Source organism: Podarcis raffonei, chromosome 10 (assembly GCF_027172205.1).
Source record: "Podarcis raffonei isolate rPodRaf1 chromosome 10, rPodRaf1.pri, whole genome shotgun sequence".
NCBI classification, from domain to species: domain Eukaryota; kingdom Metazoa; phylum Chordata; class Lepidosauria; order Squamata; family Lacertidae; genus Podarcis; species Podarcis raffonei.
In genome coordinates this window covers 44,599,207-44,618,320 of record NC_070611.1, presented here as the reverse complement: position 1 = coordinate 44,618,320, position 19,114 = coordinate 44,599,207, and the positions used below count along the sequence as shown (strand labels likewise).

At 40.5% G+C, this 19,114-nt stretch overlaps 1 protein-coding gene and 1 long non-coding RNA gene across 7 annotated transcripts in view; one reads left to right on the top strand and one right to left on the bottom strand.

Moving 5' to 3' along the window:
• LOC128422605 (uncharacterized) overlaps positions 1–385 on the bottom strand; it is a 9,636-nt gene extending 9,251 nt beyond the window's left edge. The window contains exon 1 of the long non-coding RNA XR_008332538.1: positions 280–385. This is a non-coding gene — a long non-coding RNA (uncharacterized LOC128422605). The remainder of the gene's footprint in view (positions 1–279) is intronic.
• Positions 1–19,114, top strand: part of PLBD1 (phospholipase B domain containing 1) — a 26,277-nt gene extending 7,163 nt beyond the window's left edge. For 4 of the 6 annotated variants that reach the window (XM_053406786.1, XM_053406788.1, XM_053406792.1 and 1 more), the window contains exons 2-11: positions 3,090–3,309; positions 4,824–4,907; positions 5,475–5,613; positions 9,544–9,699; positions 11,187–11,331; positions 15,197–15,397; positions 15,492–15,632; positions 16,135–16,320; positions 17,843–17,949; positions 18,840–19,114. In XM_053406786.1, the coding sequence (XP_053262761.1) occupies positions 3,090–3,309; positions 4,824–4,907; positions 5,475–5,613; positions 9,544–9,699; positions 11,187–11,331; positions 15,197–15,397; positions 15,492–15,632; positions 16,135–16,320; positions 17,843–17,949; positions 18,840–19,007 (1,547 nt within the window). In that variant the 3' untranslated portion in view covers positions 19,008–19,114. Of the gene's footprint in view, positions 1–83; positions 173–1,284; positions 1,466–3,089; positions 3,310–4,823; positions 4,908–5,474; positions 5,614–9,543; positions 9,700–11,186; positions 11,332–15,196; positions 15,398–15,491; positions 15,633–16,134; positions 16,321–17,842; positions 17,950–18,839 lie in introns of those variants that run through there. The other 2 variants (XM_053406789.1, XM_053406787.1) reach the window with 2 other exon arrangements.

Genomic DNA, 19,114 nt, shown 5'->3' with positions numbered 1-19,114 from the left:
AATCCTGTGGACTGGGAAAGTTTACATCCTGAATATGAATCTCAGTTCCTCCTACGATGACTCCCAATTTCTTTGTGTTCAAGGACATATTTCCATACACCTCTCCTTGAATGGACCTATGAACATTTGTTCTGCTACACAAGATCCTAAGTGAAATATTTCAAATACATAGGTTAGTTGAAGAGTTTCTGTTGTTGTCATGTTGTGTTAAATTGGATGCTGCATCATCCAGGTTTTGTTCTGTGTGTGTGTGTTGTCTTTGCTGAGACTGTGGCTTACAACGGAGACTAGAGGTATCGATCAGGACCTGCCCTCCCAGGAGGCAAGGTGCTGCTTCAGGGGAAATGACATCTGTGGCATGTTCCTTGGAGGCTGGATCTGATTCCTCCTTGGCAGCCCCACCCCAACCTTAAATGTTGCCTTGAAAGGAACCTTTTGGTGAATAGGAGGTGCTGCTGGTCTCCCCCCACCCCTAGGGAAGAAATGAAGGGGGCTGCCCTCTGGGAACTTTTGGGTTCTGCACCTGCCCAGCATGATTCAGAGCACTCACCCCACCCCACAATGGTCTTTGATTCTCACTTCAACCACCAGGTAAATTTGATTTGATTCCTTCCTACCACCACATGTTCCAAGTTTAGTTCGTCGCTCACCCCCCCCCCCCATTCATGATGTAGATATTCACTCCTCTCTTGTTCCTGATACAAATCTTTATTCCTCACTAGTTTTAAACTAGTTTCCCCCACTAGTTTTAACTAGTTTCCCCCACTATTTTAATGTTTCAGTATTTTAATGTTGTATTTTAATCTTGTTTTTAAGTTGTATTCATTCAACTTGTTTTTATTATTGCTTGTTAGCCACCCTGAGCCTGAGCCTGGCCTTGGCTGGGGAGGGCGGGGTATAAATTCTTCTTCTTCTTCTTCTTCTTCTTCTTCTTACTAAATTAGACCTTCACTCACCCCTACTTCCCTGGCATAGAGGACCCTGCCATTTTGGGGTTCGCCTCAGGTGCAAAAATGTATTGGGCCGGCACTGGTATCAATTCAAATAAGTTTATCACTTTGGTTTACATCAGATTGTATCCTGCAGCGTAGCAGCTAAAGTCTGGATATATTCCTAGTTAAATGGGACAGATCTGGTTAACACTACAATTCATTATTAGAAATAGCTGTTGAAGGTTAGCAAAAGCCTTCTGTGGGTGTCCGTGAACAAGCAAGGCTCATATGAAACATACGGTATTTCCAAGTATAGTTGTTTCTTTGCGTATGCTTATGTATGGGTTTTTAAATAGTAGCATATTTCACAATGTTTAAGATGAAAGCTCTCAAGTGGTTTTGTCACCTAAAATGTGCTTTCTGGTGTGTGAAGGTATGAAACTGAAATGCCATAACAAAGAGCATACTAATGAGAAAATTAGGTACAAGAATACCGTGGAGATTGGAAAATGCAGATGTTGAGAACAGAGAAAGTAAGTTACCTTATTTCAATCAGATAGGAACATTTTCATAGTGGTAAAAGAAACTAGCTTTTTATTTGCTATGTCAAAGTGTTCAGGCAAAATGGTTTCTTGTAGCTATCAGTGTGACAGATTAGGCCTACCTTGAAGCAGCATAAAATTACACAATCATCCAGAAATAGTTCAAAGAGAATATTTCAAAACCTGAATTTGTATGTAGAGAGTAAGTGCATGGTGCCTATACATCCTCTGGTCTTAACATTTATTGTTCAACATTTTTATGTGAGTGTTTATCTCTGATTGGCACAAAAACATCTTTTTCATTTCCTTTTGAAGTCTCCAAGGCTGAGCCGTGGATGATGCCTTTTGGTGGAAATACTTCGAAATCTGAGCTTTAACATCCTTTAAAGTGGTTTTGTTTTTGTAAAGATCATGTATTTTCTACATTTTTGTGCTACAAATAGGCCAGAGACTTTAGGAGAGCATTTGGGGGGGGGGATGCAATTGGAAGTGGGAGCTATGAAAGTCCAATTTAGTGATTGAAAATCTTGTTGCAATTCTTACAATTGAAGCCACTGTTCCTTTTGGGTGTTTTTTTTTAGAGGAGCTAATTATTCTTAATGTTGATATATTCTGGTCCTCGAAAATAATGGCCATGTTACAACAAACGTAAAAGAAAAAAATATCTGTTCTCTAGCTCTAATAAGCTAATGGAATTATCATAAGCCTGTCAGAAGAACCATTTATAATAATATGGGTTTTTATTATTGACAATCTGTTTTATGTACCCAACCAGACACACAACGGTTCTTAATGCACTAATTTGACTAGGAAGGAAATCTCTCCCACTCACATTTACTAATAGTCCCATGGGTGATATCCAGCAAAATCATACCCAGACTATTGAAATAAATGGATTTGAGTAATTGAAGTTAATTTATTTACCGTAAGTGGCTCTACTCTGACTGTAGGGCTTGCTGATTGGAAGGTCGGCGGTTCGAATCCCTGCGACGGGGTGAGCTCCCTTTGCTCGGTCCCAGCTCCTACCAACCTAGCAGTTCAAAAGCACGTCAAATTGCAAGTAGATAAATAGGGACCGCTCCGGTGGGAAGGTAAACTGCGTTTCCGTGCACTGCTCTGGTTTCGCCAGAAACTGCTTAGTCATGCTGGCCACATGACCCGGAAAAACTGTCTGTGGACAAACGTCGGCTCCCTCAGCCAGTAAAGCGAGATGAGTGCCGCAGGTTCGTGACTGGACTTAACTGTCAGGGGTCCTTTACCTTTACCTTTACCTTACTCTGAGTGTAATTTGGAAACCACCCATGGAATAACAGAAACATTGCCACCCAACCCCAACCCCACTCAGTCCACCTCTTTCCCGCTTTTCTTCCTAAAGTAACACTAATGTCTCAACAAATGAAACTGATCTGTAGAAAATGTAACTTGAAAAAAGAGACATTGCACATACTTTAGTAAACCAATAAATCTTTAATAAAAATATGTTTTGTTTTTTTAAAAAAGGAACCACCCGTGGATCTATATTTTCCTATTGAAATGAGTTATCCAGTACTTTACGGGACTGCCATTTGCTGTATGGTATTCTATTTTTCCAATTTTCTCTTTGAATTATTTACAGATACTCACTATGCCACCGTATATTGGCAGAAAACTGAGAAGACCTTCCAGGTTAAGGATGTATTGGATAAGAATGGTGATGCTTATGGCTATTATAATGACACTGTACAGTCTACAGGATGGGGGGTTCTTGAGATCAAAGCAGGCTATGGTAACCAGCCCATAAGCAACGAAGACCTCATGTATGCTGCAGGTTACTTGGAGGGCTATCTCACTGCTTCGTAAGTACCTCTGAAAACTAAATGGAGTCATCTGGTGGGGGCATTACAAGTATACATGTTAGAAGAGAAGAAGAGCCAACTGAGCTCATTGTATATTTATTGTTACCGATCTATATTCCTTTTAATCATAAAACGTGTATTCAGTGAACAAACATGGAACCATGTAAAGCAATATACATTTGAATCATCTGTAATACACAAATAATAAATAGCTGAGTCACACATCAGGGAACACGAATTGTAAGTTTTAGTAAATGTGTAAAATTTAATATTGAAGATGCTTGCTTAACAGTAGCTGGAAGGGAATTCTAGGTATATGGGGGATATAATTGTTCATTAAGAGAGAGCTACGTTGTACTATAATAGCGTTCAGGTTCCTGAAATCTGTCTGTGATCAGCTATAAGTAAAATACACATTATCCACAATTTATTTCTGAATGTGGTTTATGGCATCATATGTATTATTAAACATGGCTGGACAAAGCGTCTTAATGTTCACTTGGCCTCAAAGTAATGGGTGGAGTGGATGGGACGGAAATGATCTGTATTGCCATGGTGTGACTTCAGAGGCATCCAAACGTATTAGATGAAATGTGGTATCTTATTCAAAACTTGGGATAAACTGGATATTTGGTTAGTGTTCTGGGCCCATCTTGCCAAAGCCAATTTGTCAGCATTCATTATGAATGTATCACAACGCATGACGTATGACTTGAGATACATGCTGGACATTTGGCCAAGAAGCAGATGGTCTATTGTTTTTTTTTTTAAAAAAATGCATTTTCATAGTTTGAGCTATAATTTGTGGGATGAGGAACGCCTTTTGAGCTGGGCTGTTCTAGCTCCTGCTGGGTTTCATCAGCGGATTGGGACAAGTTCCAACGAGCTGGGTGTTGCATGGCTAATGGTACTTTTCTTTTCCTGGAGCGCTTCCAGGTGTGCTATAACGCTATACTGAGTGGTGTGTCATTATGCTCTACTGGATGTGTGGGAAGTGGGGATAACATGCCAACCTAGATATTATGCTTGTTTCTTCAGAAGTATGAACCAGTGAGAGAGGTTATAGTTGCCTCATTCTCCTACTATGCCAATATCTTTGCTTGCCCATCTCTTCTTCTAGAAGTTGTTGGCCAAAGCTAAAGTCCTGCTTGCTACAAGAAGTGGGTAGGTGGTGGTGCAAGGACCGTGGACTAGCTGAGCAAGGGGTCAGGAGGCATGGAATGTTCCAGACCTTTGCAAATTTAGCAAAACTTTTTTTTTTAGAAAAAGCAATAAAATAAAATTAACAGCCATCACTTCACAATGTGAATTCAGTAACCATCAGCACATACTTCTTGGGTTAAACATGTAAGTTAATATAAGTTCTCCAAATGTCCATATAGGTATCCACACAAAACTGAGGTCTATAGGAAAATAAGTCCAAATGTAGCCAGAGCCATGAGGTCCAAGACCATTGTCTAATGGACAGTGGGTATTTGTATTTATAACATTTCCCTCCTCTTTTTTCCCCCCAGACACATGTGTGACCATCTTGCAAACCTATATACACAGCTGATTAAGAATGTCCTCATTGAGAGAAAAGTTAAAGATTTTATGCGGTATGTTATAAAAATAAAATGCTCTTTTCACAAATAGGAACAAAAGTTGCCTAGAAGTTCCAGTCACCCTGGTGATATTTTCTTGTTTTTGCTGAACAAGTTGATTCAGGAAAATATTGTGCCACAATAAATTTCTTAAGTCTTTAAGGTTGCGCAACATTAATGGATTTTTGTTTGAAATAGACAATCCTCTAGAAGCATCCTGGGAGATGTTGCAAGAGTTGACAGTGTACGGTGTCTATAGAGATGCAAGTGAACGCCCTGCACCACCCTGGTTCTTGGGCAAGTAAATTTCCCTGAGGGTATATAATATACGAACTGTTCCCATATAAAATTATAAGTGAAACAAGTTGAAAGGTGACCTGATTTAGTTATCTCTGAGCAAAATAACATTTATTAATACAACCTGAGTTTTGTCAGCAGGCTACAATGTTTGTTTACTTGATAAAAGTGTGATCTGAGCTAAGCATGTTTACTCAGGAGCAAGTGCCGATGGATCACAGTTGGACTTAAGGCTATCTGGCCTGTGAAAAAACGCACTCTAAAGTCACATTTTCCTCTCTACAGGAAACAAGATAAGTGGACCAGACAACAAATTAAAAAACACAAGAATGACCCCTTCTGGAGACATGCCGGGTACATCATTGCCCAGTTGGATGGGCTGTACATGGGAACAGTGGAGTGGGCTAAGCGACAGCAAAAAACAGTAAGACTCAAAAAACAGTAAGGCTTATCACTTGAAGGGGAAAGAGAGTTTAGACCACACACAAAAACTGAAAGGGTGTTTTTACTGCTTTCTTCTTTACATCAAAGAATCCATTTAGATTGCAGCTATCAAATTGGTGCACAGTATCAGAGTTTAATATTAATTCCAGAAACTCTTGTTTGCAACTCTAGGCCTTTAGGAAACTTGGGTGGGGTGATGAAGGTCTGTCTGCACATGCTCTACCACACACACACAGAATGGGAAGTGACACTGCATGCAGCTGCTGTCATTGTAGCCATAATTGTTGTGTGGGCCGGCAGCCCTCTGGGATATCAATGAGGCGGCAGCATTGAGAATTAGCAAGTTGAGAACTGACTGGAGACAAATAGCTTTCACCTTTATTGCCAAGCTCAGCCATTTTATTTCACACTGGGAGAGTAGAGACACGAATAACTAACTGACCTTTCCGTCTTTGTCTAAGCACTGCAAGGAAACATGGAGCCCAGGGTTTATGAAGGCAGGATCAGCAGCATTTAAAATAAATAGCACTTATCCCCTGATGGTTTTGCTTCCAGCTTTCTCTGAAAGTAAGCTACAGAAACAAAGAAGAAATGAAAAAGGTTGAGAATTGTTTCACAACCAGATCTGTGATCCTATTAAGCACCTTGGAAGTAAAAATACAGTTGAAATACATTGACCTTGCTTCTGGATAAAATACATTTTGAACATGTGTGTATTATACTAGAAGTTAACACAAATATGTTGTATTGGCCTGAATATAAGCCTCCCCCCCCCAAATTCTGACTGAAAAGTTAAAGTGCTGCTTAAATTCGTGAGCTTACGAAAATGGGCTTTTACAATATCACTGCTGAAACAGACATACCGTAAAATGGAATGGGTGTGAGTGCCTAAACGGTGTGAGTGTTCTAAATGATTTCTCACAAATGGTGAGATTGCAGCTGTGTATAAGGGAGGACTCATTTTGGGGATAAGAGCTGTGGTGCAAAAATGAACAGTCCCCAAATATTCTCAAAACTTGGAGCGTTGATCCATTATTGTTTATCTGTCTCTGTGTGCACACATGTAATACCAAATGTATTAATTAGCATGACTACCACCCTGTGCATGATGTCCTGGGAGTAAGCTGCATTGAACTCTGGTGCTTAATTCTGAATGCATAGGTTCATTTTGTAAAACGCACTGATCTTTAACAAAAGAACTTTAACCTGCTGAAAGGCAACAGTTGGCTTTTAATTAGACATGCAAACAATCTTGCAAAGAAGTGTTCCCTTTGAAAATTCTAGCATGAAGTAGGGATACCATCAGAGTATAAGAAAAACATATCCCACCTCTGCAGGATTTTTGTCCTCATTCTCTGACTTTGGTCACATCCAGATGAAGTGCATGTTTCACAAAATTTGCATGGAGGTAATTTTGATGTCAAGCATAGTATTTTACAAGAAACTACAGGATAGAACTGCATCATGGATAACATTATGTGTACACAGATTAAAAAACTGTGAGTGCACAGGAGCCAGAGTACAGTATACAATAATGTATACACAGGACTCATCCCATTCTCTCCCTCATTTAGTCACTTGGAAAATTAACTTAACCCTTTGTGTACCAAAATTAGGAGCAGTTTTTCTTATGATACCAGCTGTAGCAATATTTGGCCAGTGCCACACGCTGTTGTGCACAACCTTCCCCCCAGAGTTTTTGTGTGTGTTGCATTGATCAAGTCAGTAGTAGTGATGTACATGTCTTTTCTGTGCCTTACTTGTCAATATGATACTTAAAAGCACTACAGTTCTTAAAGTGGGTCATTCATTCTCCCTCTTCAGCATCTGAGGCACAGCAATCTGAAGAGATGAAATTATACACAGCACAGAGCAAAATGGGACCCAGGAAGAAAGAATAAAATCAAATCTGTTACAACAGCTGGTCTGTCTTTGCATATTCTGGATGACTATGATAGAAGTAGTATATAAACTGTCTTCTACCTGTTCTGAGCTCCATCAGAAGCATCTGGCAGAATTCCATGAGCTGCTTTTGAATCCATTCTCTTTGCCTTCTCACAAAATAAGCTCTGGGCAATAATCACCTATATTTGTTTTTCAAGGATCCATATGCCTATATAAACAAAAGTCTATTCCATCTGTCTCTTTGTTAGGTCAGTTGTTACTGCAGCATCCCATGCTTGCCAGATCCAATAACTCTTTAACTTCTGACATGCAAAACACTCCTTAGTCAAGCAACTTGGTTGGTTAGAGCAGGTGCTGATAACGCCAAGGCTGCAGATTCAGTCCCCGTATGGGACAGCTGCATATTCCTGCATTGCATGGGGTTGGACTAGATGTTCCTCAGGGTCCCACCCTACTTCACAGTTCTGTTATTCTGTCTGTTTAAATACCTCACATAACTTTGAGCACCACCTTTCCAATGCACTGTCAAGCATCCTTTGCTCTGTCATTAGTCTAGATCTTAGGACCAGAGCATAACTCTTTGCTGAAGGAATTTCTTTATAGTCACATTTTCCAAAGAAATGAGGGGTTTAAATATTGAATATATTTAGAGAACTATGTATACATAACATACAGTTGCTTTCCTTAATTTCATAATTTCAGTGTTTAAAGTCTCCGTCTTAAACCACTTCTTGCAAATATCTTGGCAAATGGTATATTTTGGTACTAGCTGCATCTAAACTCTTATATTCAAACTCCACATAATTCTCTACCCTTCTTAATCTGAAAGAAGGCTAGGAAAACAATCTTATTCCGTGCTATATTCTGAAGAAGCCTACTGAGAGGATAATTTTTTTGAAAAACTTTATTGCTACACAGTAATTTTGATTAGGAAACCAACTTCTACCATGTCATGATAATTCTGCAAGAATTATTAGCAAAGAGTTTGGATTTCCTGTTTCTCAAGGCAAAACTAATTCTAAACATGATATTGAGAAGAAACATACTGACTTGCTGTACATTCTCTTCTGTTCTAGCTGTTTCATAATATTACATGCTCAGCTTGTATTATTCCACAGCACTAGGAAATCTGCTATTTTCATAGCTACCAGCTACAGTTTCTTCTGCTGACATTGTCTCCTTGAGCTCCTAATCCCCAGCCCATCAACCATGCTGAAGGAGGGAGGCTTGCCCTGGCTCCGTCATTCACTAGTTGTGCATTTTTTAGAGGGAAGAACCACCTTCCCTCTGTCTCTTCCACCAGTCCTACCTAGTAACAGGAAGAACTGCAGAGGGAAGTTTTGTCCTACCACATCTTTCTGCATAGGAACAAAGGAAACTGCCTTGTGGCAAGTCAAATCATTGGTTCTTCTAGCTTAGTATTGTCAATACTTGACTCTCTGGGGTCCCAGGCAGGAGTCCTTCTTGGCCCAACTTGGAGATGCCAGGGATAAAATCTGGGACTCCTTGCATGTAAAGCATGTGTGCTACCCTCTCAGCTACATTCTCAGTATAAAGAGAATGGGATGCAAAATTGCTATTAATGGACAGTCACCTCTTCTAAGGGAACCAGAACCATGTTCACCATCTACATGGCTATTGTTAATCGAGTTCCTCAACGAACCCCTTTTCAAAATTGGCATTGCAGTGGCTGATTTTCAGCTCTTGAGTAAAGAGGCCAACATTGGTGATGTTGCATATCCTTTTGCAGAAAAATGGCAGTTTCACATCTGATCTTTTCAAGAAATTTCAGGCCTGTACTATATCCAGGCCTGGTAATTTGTTAACTTTTTATTTGTGCACTAGTACTAAAACTTCATTACTTGTCACTTGACTTGGTTCTTCAGACTCCCTCCTTGGGAAAAAAAAGTCATTCAGGCATGGACAGCTATTACTGTGTTGGGTACCACTGTCATGGCAAACTTGAGTCTAAAATTACAAATATCTCATCTCTCTTTACTTCCAGCCTCTCACTCCCTTCCAAGTCTATTTCCTGAATGCAGTTGGAGATCTGCTTGACCTCATTCCTGCCTTATTCTCAGGTTCAGCAATGACTAATTTAATGACAGGAGACTCTACACAGTACCTATGGGATATGGGCCATTGCTCTGCTCTGATTAAGGTGAGACCAACAACATTCCTGTTTCTACCTTTAGGCCTAAAAGAAAAGATGTAACCAACTGCACCCCAAAATTGAATTTATACTTTGTACCCCATTTTTCTAAGCCTTATGCATACATAGCATTGATAATTTAATCTCATACTGTTGGTTTTACTATACTTTTTTTTAATTAAAAAATAATTGTCATTGTCTGTTTTCTCTAAAATAGCCCCACTTTATTCTGGGAGAAAATTTCAGAAGTGTCCCAGTCAAAAATGTAATCAAGATACTGGATATTCAATAGTTTGAAAGAAAAGTCAAGTCCTAAGAATTGCCTGTCTCAATCAGACCAATGTTTGCATAAAATGCATATTTTACTAAAACTGATGTTCACAGAAATGGCAAATACCAAACTAAAATATATCATTGGAGAGAGAATTTTGGATTTATAAATTATTCATACACACCTTGGAAATATACAACAGGTATTCTGATATGGAATCTAAGCAGATGTGCAACATAAGAATTCAAATATAAGTAAATGGAAGGGTTAAGATGCGCCCTACTGACAGTGTTTTGACAATTGAAAAGGTTGAACAAAAATGTTACAAGGAATATCCGATTCAGGGATATGGGTGCTATTTCCTTTTAAAAGAATAAAAATAATTGGATGAATTGCTAGCAGTGCATTGCCGGATTGCAGCTTGTTAGTAGGACTCTGGATCATCAGTCTTCAACTTTTTCCAACCCAAGACTCACCTTTAATCTAAGATGATAAATGGGTGAGGAACGGTTGAAGGAGCTGGGCATTTTTAGCCTGGAAAAGAGGAGACTGAGAGGAGATATGATAGCCATCTTTCAATATCTCAAGGGCTGTCACAAGCTTGTTTTCACCTGCTCTGGAGGGTAGAACCCAAACCAATGGCTTCAAGTTACAAGAAAGGAGATTCCAACTAAACATCAAGAAGAGCTTTATGACCTTAAGAGCTATTTGACAGTGGAATGGACTCCTATGAGAGGTGGTGGACTCTCCTTCCTTGGAGGTTTGTAAGCAGAGGTTAGATGGCCATCTGCCATCTAGTTGAGATTCCTGCATAGCAGGGGGTTGGACTAGATGACCCTTAGGCTCCCTTCCAACTCTACAGTTCTAAGATTCTGTGATTCTATACTGGTGGGTCCTAGGTTGAAAAATGTCAAAGACTACTGATCTATCTGGAGTTCTGCTAACAAGTTGTTTACCCAATATATCTCAGAACTTGTGTCTTAAATGTTTTAACCATGTTGGTTGTGCTGCTGTTGTTGTGATGCATCTGTTCTTGAGTCTACTAGCCAAAGACCAACAAGGTAGATCATTCCTCTGTCCCTCTCTCTCGCTTCATGCTTCTGAAGAAGTGGGCTTGAATCCACAGAAGCTCATGCCACAATAAATTAGTCTGTCTTTAAGGTGCCACAAGACTCTGTCATTTTGACTGCATGAGACTAACATGGCTACTACTTCTCTTGGCTAGGTCCTCCCTGGATATGAAAATATATTATTTGCTCATTCTAGCTGGTTCACATATGCAGCCACTTTGAGAATCTATAAGCACTGGGACTTTAGAGTTGATGATCCACAAACGAGCTCAGGCCGTGCTTCATTCAGCAGTTACCCAGGTAACTTAGATGTGTGAATGGAACTCTGTGCGAGTTTGTTACGTTTGAATGCAGGAGTCTAGCCTGTATGCTGTAGAATCTCATAGAGTTTGCTGCCCTGTAGGAACTTGAATTCAAAGGCAGATAGGGTAACAAAGGCTTTATAATTCAAATAAACCTGCAGATTAATACATAGCAAAGTTTGCTGACTGGTTAGACAAATTGGATATGGATTTGGGCTGGTAAGGAGGTTGTGCTTCTTCAGCGAACTAAATACAAAACTTTATTGCTTAGCCAAAGGTCATCACTCATAAAAAAGCACAATAAAAATGGGAGGACCATTCAAAATTTGATTAATACAAACTAATAGCATGACCACCAGCTGACATAATCTCCCTCACCCTCACTGAACCAGTACCATTGAGTTTGCCCTAAGGAGACTCACATCCCTGTGTGTGTGATCTTGGCACCAGCCCAGTGATACTGGATATCACAAGCCTGCTTTTCAAGTCTGCCACACAAGCTTCAACCACAAACCATTACAAACCACCCAAGTGCCTAGTAGTGTTTTTGTAGTGTTGCACCTACTGAGAACATTGCATCCTCCAGTCAAAATATTTAAAGATGCCTCTAGCTGGCCTTGAATTAATTCCAGTTAGTGTGTGTAGGAAAAGGTAGATGGAATAACTTTCCTTCTTAAAGCTGTGCCCCAAACTTTAAACAGCATGTTTTTAACTGGCTTTTTTACCTGCTGTTGTCTTTTTGGTGCCAGGCAGATACTTTATTTTTAATTTTGAACTGCAGTTGTAATCCTGTCAACTGCTTTATGCTGCTTTTATAATTTTGTAGCTTTTAGTTTATGTTTTTATATATATATTTGTACTGTAATCTTTTTATAAACCTCCCTGGGAATATGGTTGAAAGGCAGTATAAAAGGTAGTATTAATAAACAAATACCTTGCATCCTATGTTTGTGCAAGCAGAAGGCAGCTTGAAAAGTCAGTCACTCCTTCCCTGCCTCCAAGGGTGGTTGGAAGCCTTTTGAACAGTGTGGGCAACAGTGTGCTAGGGACCTGCAGAGCACAGCGTGGGGAACCGCTGGTACAAAATTCCTCTGCTCGGTTAGCAATCACTTGGGACGGGGGCAAAACAGCACCTCTCCAAACTTTGTGAGGGGGAAACTTTGTGAGTGCAAGTTTTAGCATGTGCTGAGTATAAGGGTTTGATTGTTAAGTGTGCCTGCTTTTAACAACAGTGCAATATTGTACATGCATGATTGTGTGCAAGAGATGAAGAAACATGGGTATAGGAAGAGAGACGTTAAGAAAAGGAAGAGGTGCAGAGAGGTGGCATGTGTGTAGCATGGCATCCATGTGTGAATGTGCCACTGGTCTTATTATTTTATTTGTTTATTGCATCTATACCCCTCCTTCCCTTCCAAGGAGCTTGAGGTGGCATACATGGTTCTCCCCTCCTCAATTAATCTCCACAACAGCCCTGTGAGGTAGGTTAGGCTGAGAGGCAATGATGAGCCCAAGGTTGCCCAGTGAGTTTCATGGCTGAGTGGGAATTCAAATCCTGGTTTCCCAGGTCCTGGTCTGACACTCTAACCACTACACAACACTTGGCACTTGCAGAAGATTTCTGTTCACTTGCTGTGGTGAGAATGGATGAATGCTGCTGTATACATTTATATGCACAAAATTTAAAACAACTTGCCTGGAAATACTTTGTGCAGTGCTTGTAGTAGTAGTCATGCTGTAGCCTTCCTACATGCTGCTGCCTTTCTACCTGTGCAACATCCCACAATGGAGCATGCTTTTATTTTATTTTTTATCGCAATAGGGACTGTATTTTATTATATTATATTTCATGCTTGTACCATTTTCAGCACAGTCACTCCTGTTTCTGATCATGTCTGGCCCTTTGAGGGAACTGCTTGAAACACTAACATCACCTCTCATTAATAAGGCTGTGGTGAATGAGACTGCAAGGCCCCAGTGTTCTCTACAAGGTTTGCTGAGTAGCTACATGGCTTGGATCCAGAAGATGCAATCAGAAACACTTTTGTTTGCATTGTTAGAATTATGGGGCTCATTCAAGGATCCTTGAGAGTGAGCGATAGGGAGACTGGCTTACAGATGAAGTAGATAAACCGTGTCAAGAGGCAATTTCAATTACATCAAATTCTCATAAGCCCATGCAAATAGAGAAACACAATGCTGACTAGGCAGAACTTCAGAGAGCCGCCGGTGCTTGTAGATTTCATTTTCAAGTACTTTTCCTTAGGGATGCTGATTTCCCCCTGCTATTTTCCAGGGCACATACCTGTTACAGAATCACAACCTACAAAATTAGTTCTAAGGGCTGTGTTCATGTCTCTGTGTGATACCTTTTAGAAACTTATGTGGAACCAGTGAATGTGAACACCTAGAAAATTGTCATGTCAGCTGTTTTGCCATCTGTAGTTTTTAGATGTCTCTGTAAGAGAGTTATAAGCTCATGTCACATAAGCAGCCCATTGTGAAGCTCATAATGGAACTGAATTGTGACTTTGATGTTCATTTAACTTAAACAAAGCATTCATTTCATCTTTCTTTAATACTGTATTTTATAAAATATTATTCGGTCCTCCATGGACTAGAGAGGTTTCATCCAATGTCAGGGGATTCTCTAGTAAATGGCTGGGTGGTTGTGGTGTAAGTCAATTTGGTCAATTTTATTTTATATAGCCAAAGGCCTTTACAATGGGCAGCAGAGAATAAAAGGAAAACTTTCTTCTAAAATCATACAACGTAGCCTGTAGGAGTTTACAACGTAAAAAGAAATTGACTACATTAAAAATTTAAATTGAAGTGCATTCACATAGCTGGAACGGAGCTTCTTGGCTGCCAGTGCAAATTTGGCTCCCTGGTGTGTAATATATAGATGTTTATCTGCTAGGAATTCAACTGTCACTTCCGGTGTGGATCAACCTGGAAGCCAATTAAGAATTGGCAGTATAAAGTTTCCTCTGGGCATTGTGTACAGGGGGCAAATCAGAAGATAGTGTGTGATGTCCTCTACCTGATTGCATCCATATATACATTTCAATCCATATGGGGAATTATTTGATAACTCCCTTCTAAATATGTTGAGGGCATCTGTTGGAATCATAGTTCTACAAAGGCCCTGTGTAGCTGTGGGAAGGTCAGAGTCTCAAGGTGATGGGGGCCTTAATTGATTGGTCATAATTTAGGAGGATTTCTGGGCTCCTAATCACTTAAAAATAGGAACAACAAAATGACTCTAAGTTAGACTGCAGAAATGAAGACAGGTGGGCAAGCCAGAGATGGATTTTTGTGTGGAAGGTCTGTGAGCTCTGTTAATCCCTGTGTTCAGCTGTTTAGAGGCATTGGTTCCTTTCATTCTTAGCTCCAGACAGCGGATCTTGGAGTTCCACTAAAATATGAAATAGATCCTGCAGAACTGACACCTCCCCTCCCCTGTTATACATCTATGGACTGCGCTCAAGAAAGGTGGCTTATAAATTAAATTTACAAAAATCATCCCAGTCAACGGACTGGTTTGCTAAGCCTCATAACAGTGTGTTATTATGTTCATTGATTAACAAGAAGATATTGTGAACTGACCATAGTCCATTATTGCCAAATATTCCATGAAGTCAGGAATGTCTGACTGTATAGGTGGCAGTTCCCCATTTAAAATTGTTTATAAGGGTGTCCTTTCTTAGCAAGTTTGGAGTGAGAACTGCTTGTCCCCTAGCCTTGCAGCAGTCAGAGACAAATCCAGGAGCCCAGCAAAATTTGTTGGAAAAGCCTCAAAATAAACATTGTGAAGCATTCATTTATGGATAACAAACCATCTCCTTTTATTTTGTATTCAGGTTTTTTGGTATCCCTAGATGACTTTTACATACTTGGCAATGGCTTGATCATGTTGCAGACCACAAACAGCGTATACAACCATTCCCTTCTCAAACAAGTGGTACCTGAGAGTCTCTTTGCATGGCAGAGAGTCCGCATTGCCAACATGATGGCCCACTGTGGAAAGTCCTGGGCACAAGCCTTCGAAAGGGAAAATTCTGGTTGGTATATTTGAAGTGAATCTCTTTGTGTACGATTCTCTCAATCCTCTTGTCCCAAAAGTTAAAAGTTTAACTGTCTCCTCACTGACTTTAGGTACTTATAACAACCAGTACATGATACTGAATACAAACAGGGTCAAACTGCAAGAGAGTCTTGGTGAAGGAACCCTCTATGTCGTTGAACAGATCCCAAAACTTGTGGAATATTCTGATCAGACAAGTATTCTCCGTAAAGGTAAAAGCTTCAATAGGAGTTCTGGAGTTTGGGTTTGGGGTTGTTTTTTTTAAAAAGTCTCTGCTGAAAGTTATCACTTTTGCTTAACTAGGGAGAATTAGAAAATAGTCTAGGATAAATTTGTAATACACCAGTAATTCCAGATTTGTATTTGTGCAAAAAGGGTGTGTGTGTAGTAATGTAATGTTTGCAGGTGACTCCAGCACTCAGCAGCGTAAATGGTAATAGATGGTGCTCAAAAGACTCCCACTGTTTTTGGGTAAATGCTGAGATTCTTTGGTATGTCAGCCTCTCCAAGTGAAATTTGCTTTTACAACTGTTACATTCCTTCCCATGCAAGTTCTGTCCCATTCATTTATTTCCTTGTGAGTGACAGCAAGCTCTAGAAAGAGGGTTGGTGTTTCTTGCAGTTCAGCTTTCAAATTCAAAACTTTGGGAACTTTCAAGCAGTGTCCAAAACCTCTTCTCCAATGCCCCTTACCTTTCGTGTCTACTTTTACAGGATACTGGCCTTCTTACAACGTCCCTTTTCATGAAAATATCTACAATCTGAGCGGATATACAGAGTATGTTGAAAAATACGGCCTAGACTTCTCTTATGAGATGGCTCCCAGAGCAAAAATCTTCCGACGGGACCAAGGGAAAGTGACTGACATGGAGACCATGAAGCACATAATGAGATACAACAGTATGACATTTTTAGGATGACATTTCCTCTGGTGTAATTATTGAGATCCAAATGGCAGCAGCGGGGCAGGGCAGAGGCTGATGGTGGATGGGGTCATCCCAATTTTTTATCTCTCTTTCTGCCATAGCCTGCTGTCTGTCCTTGCCACCCATTTCTTTCCTCTTCCTTGCCATCCAGTGGGAGGGAGGGATCACTCTTGTCAGAGGTGTGATATGATCACTTGCAGAGGGCTTCTGAATCTAGGCTGATGGCGCAGGTTGTCCACCCCTATTTTACAAGGATTTCCCCTCCCATCTCCACAACGTGAAAAGGCTCATTGCAAGGAATTAGCACTGCCATCATCTCTGTGCTTGCTAGCCTTTTCAGGCAACTCAGAAGAAATCATAAGAGTTTTCCTTTGCTGTTTTGGTTTCTGAACCGAACTGGGACAAGGAAAGAAAGTTGTTGAACTTTAACTACCTGGAGACAGTTTTCAAAACCCATTGAGATTTTGAGGTGGGAGCCCAAATCTAACAACATATTAGTCCTCCCCACCCCCCAAAAAAGAACTTCTCAGATCTTTGGGTTTAGTCCCTTACATTTATTTATTCACATGCTGTTTATTCAGCATCCATTGCGATTTGCGGGCAGAAAGTTTACGCAGAGGTTAGATTATACCTATTCAGTCTGATTTTTTGAGGGTGTTTACATGTCTTCTCATTAAACACTTTTTCATTCCACAGTTTTCAAAGCATTTCTATGTCACTTTCCAAAACTTTAAAAAGCCTGTGGTGGTGGTGTTGTTTTTAAGTAGATTTTTGCTAGGGTGACAAAGTGCTTTTCATCCACTTTAAATGTGCAGACTGGAAGTTTTGGTATGCAATCAAATCACATTCCCACAAAATACTGACAGTCTGGAGAGCTTCATTAATGTGTGACCCCGAAATTTTGGATCCCCTCCAAACTGATGCCAAGTCTGGCAGTCCCCACAATGTTGTCAAAATACCTCCCAGTGTGAATGAACTGTGGTTAAAATCCTGTTTGTAAATACCTAACTCTGTGAGCAGTCAAGGCCGTTTGCATTCTGCACTGTAACCCCTGAGGCATTTGACATCTAGCACAAAATGGCTGAAGCATTTGTTTTCAATTCAAGGGTATGAGTCACCATTGCCTTTGCTCTCCCTTTAGCCCTGTGATCAGCTCAGGCTTAGCCATGAATACAAATGTAAATTAACTAATACAGTGCTACCTTGGGTTACATACACTTCAGGTTACAGACTCCGCTAACCCAGAAATAGTACCTCGGGTTAAGAACTTTGCTTCAGGATGAGAACAGAAATCGTGCTCTGGCAGCGTGGTGGCAGCGGGAGGCCCCATTAGCTAAAGTGGTACCTCAGGTTAAGAACAGTTTCAGGTTAAGAACGGACATCCAGAATGAATTAAATTCTTAACCTGAGGTACCACTGTACAGAGAAATGCGGTCGGTCCTCGTGGCTATGAACACTTACTTAAATCCTCATTCTCTGGTTCCTTTGTTTTCTAGACTACACAAAAGATCCCTATACAAGGCACAATCCCTGTAATACCATTTGCTGCAGGGGAGACCTGAACCCTGAGTCTCCAATGCCAGCTGGCTGCTATGACTCCAAGGTAAAGACTCCCAGAAGAACTGGCCTGTTCTAGATGCTTGTGGGGAGGGTGGATTCATGCATTCACCCATTCATATTCTCTCTCTCTCTCTCTCTCTCTCTCTCTCTCTCTCTCACACACACACACACACACACACACACACTTCCTCCTCTGTATATCATTATATGCAGCCCAAAGGTAAGGACAGTGACAGATTTATATGTGGGCTGGGCCCACATTTAAATCTGTCACTGTCCTTACCTTTGGCAACCTGTCACATAAGAGTCTATGACTCTGTAACAGTTACTCAAGTGCATATTTACTGTTTAGTAAAGTTTGTGGAGGCTTTAGAGCTTCTCATAGAGTTATATGATAAATACGGTAAGTAGTGCTCTACTTTCATTGAGTAGTAGAGAAAGAAGAGAATGAGGTTTTGTTTCTCATGATCAGAATCTATTAAGTTTTGGTCTCCCAAGGTCTCCAGCCCAGGGCTGGAGTTGCTTTAATCCGGCCATGGGTAAGAATGCAGCCTGCCCTTTCCCGCTGGATCTTGCTGGAAGGCACATTCACGGTACTTTTAAAACTGCTCTTTTTGTGCAGAACTCTTCATGCACAAAATAGTTATATTAAAAAATAAGATTTGCCCTTCTTTTCATTGTAAGCAGCCTTGAGGCTTTGGAAAGGAGACAAATAAATTGAGATGAATAAATAATTGGGTGCAACGGAAGCCGAGCAAAATGGAGAAGGAAAGAGGTTAGATAAGTTTTGGACCAGTAGTGTGCTGGTGTTGAGAGAGAGAGAGAGAGAGAGAGAGAGAGAGAGAGTAGCTCTGTCACTTTTTCGGGGGGGGGGGTGATGATACTGCCCTCTTTCCTTTTACAATGAAGTATTCTCCTGTGATCCTTTCACAGGTATCAGACCTCTCAATGGCTACGAACTTTGCAGCCTATGCCATTAATGGACCAACTGTGGAAGAGGACCTGCCTGTGTTCAGCTGGACGCGTTTCAACAAAACAAAGCACCAGGGCTTGCCAGATTCATATAACTTTGATTTTGTCGTTATGAAGCCAGTGCTGTGAAATAAGCATCAGAAGGTTTAACATCTAGGGAGGGGGAAATAAGTTTAAAAAAAAACAACTACGCTTTTACTGCCATACCAAATAAACTGGCCTGTGCCCACCTGGGA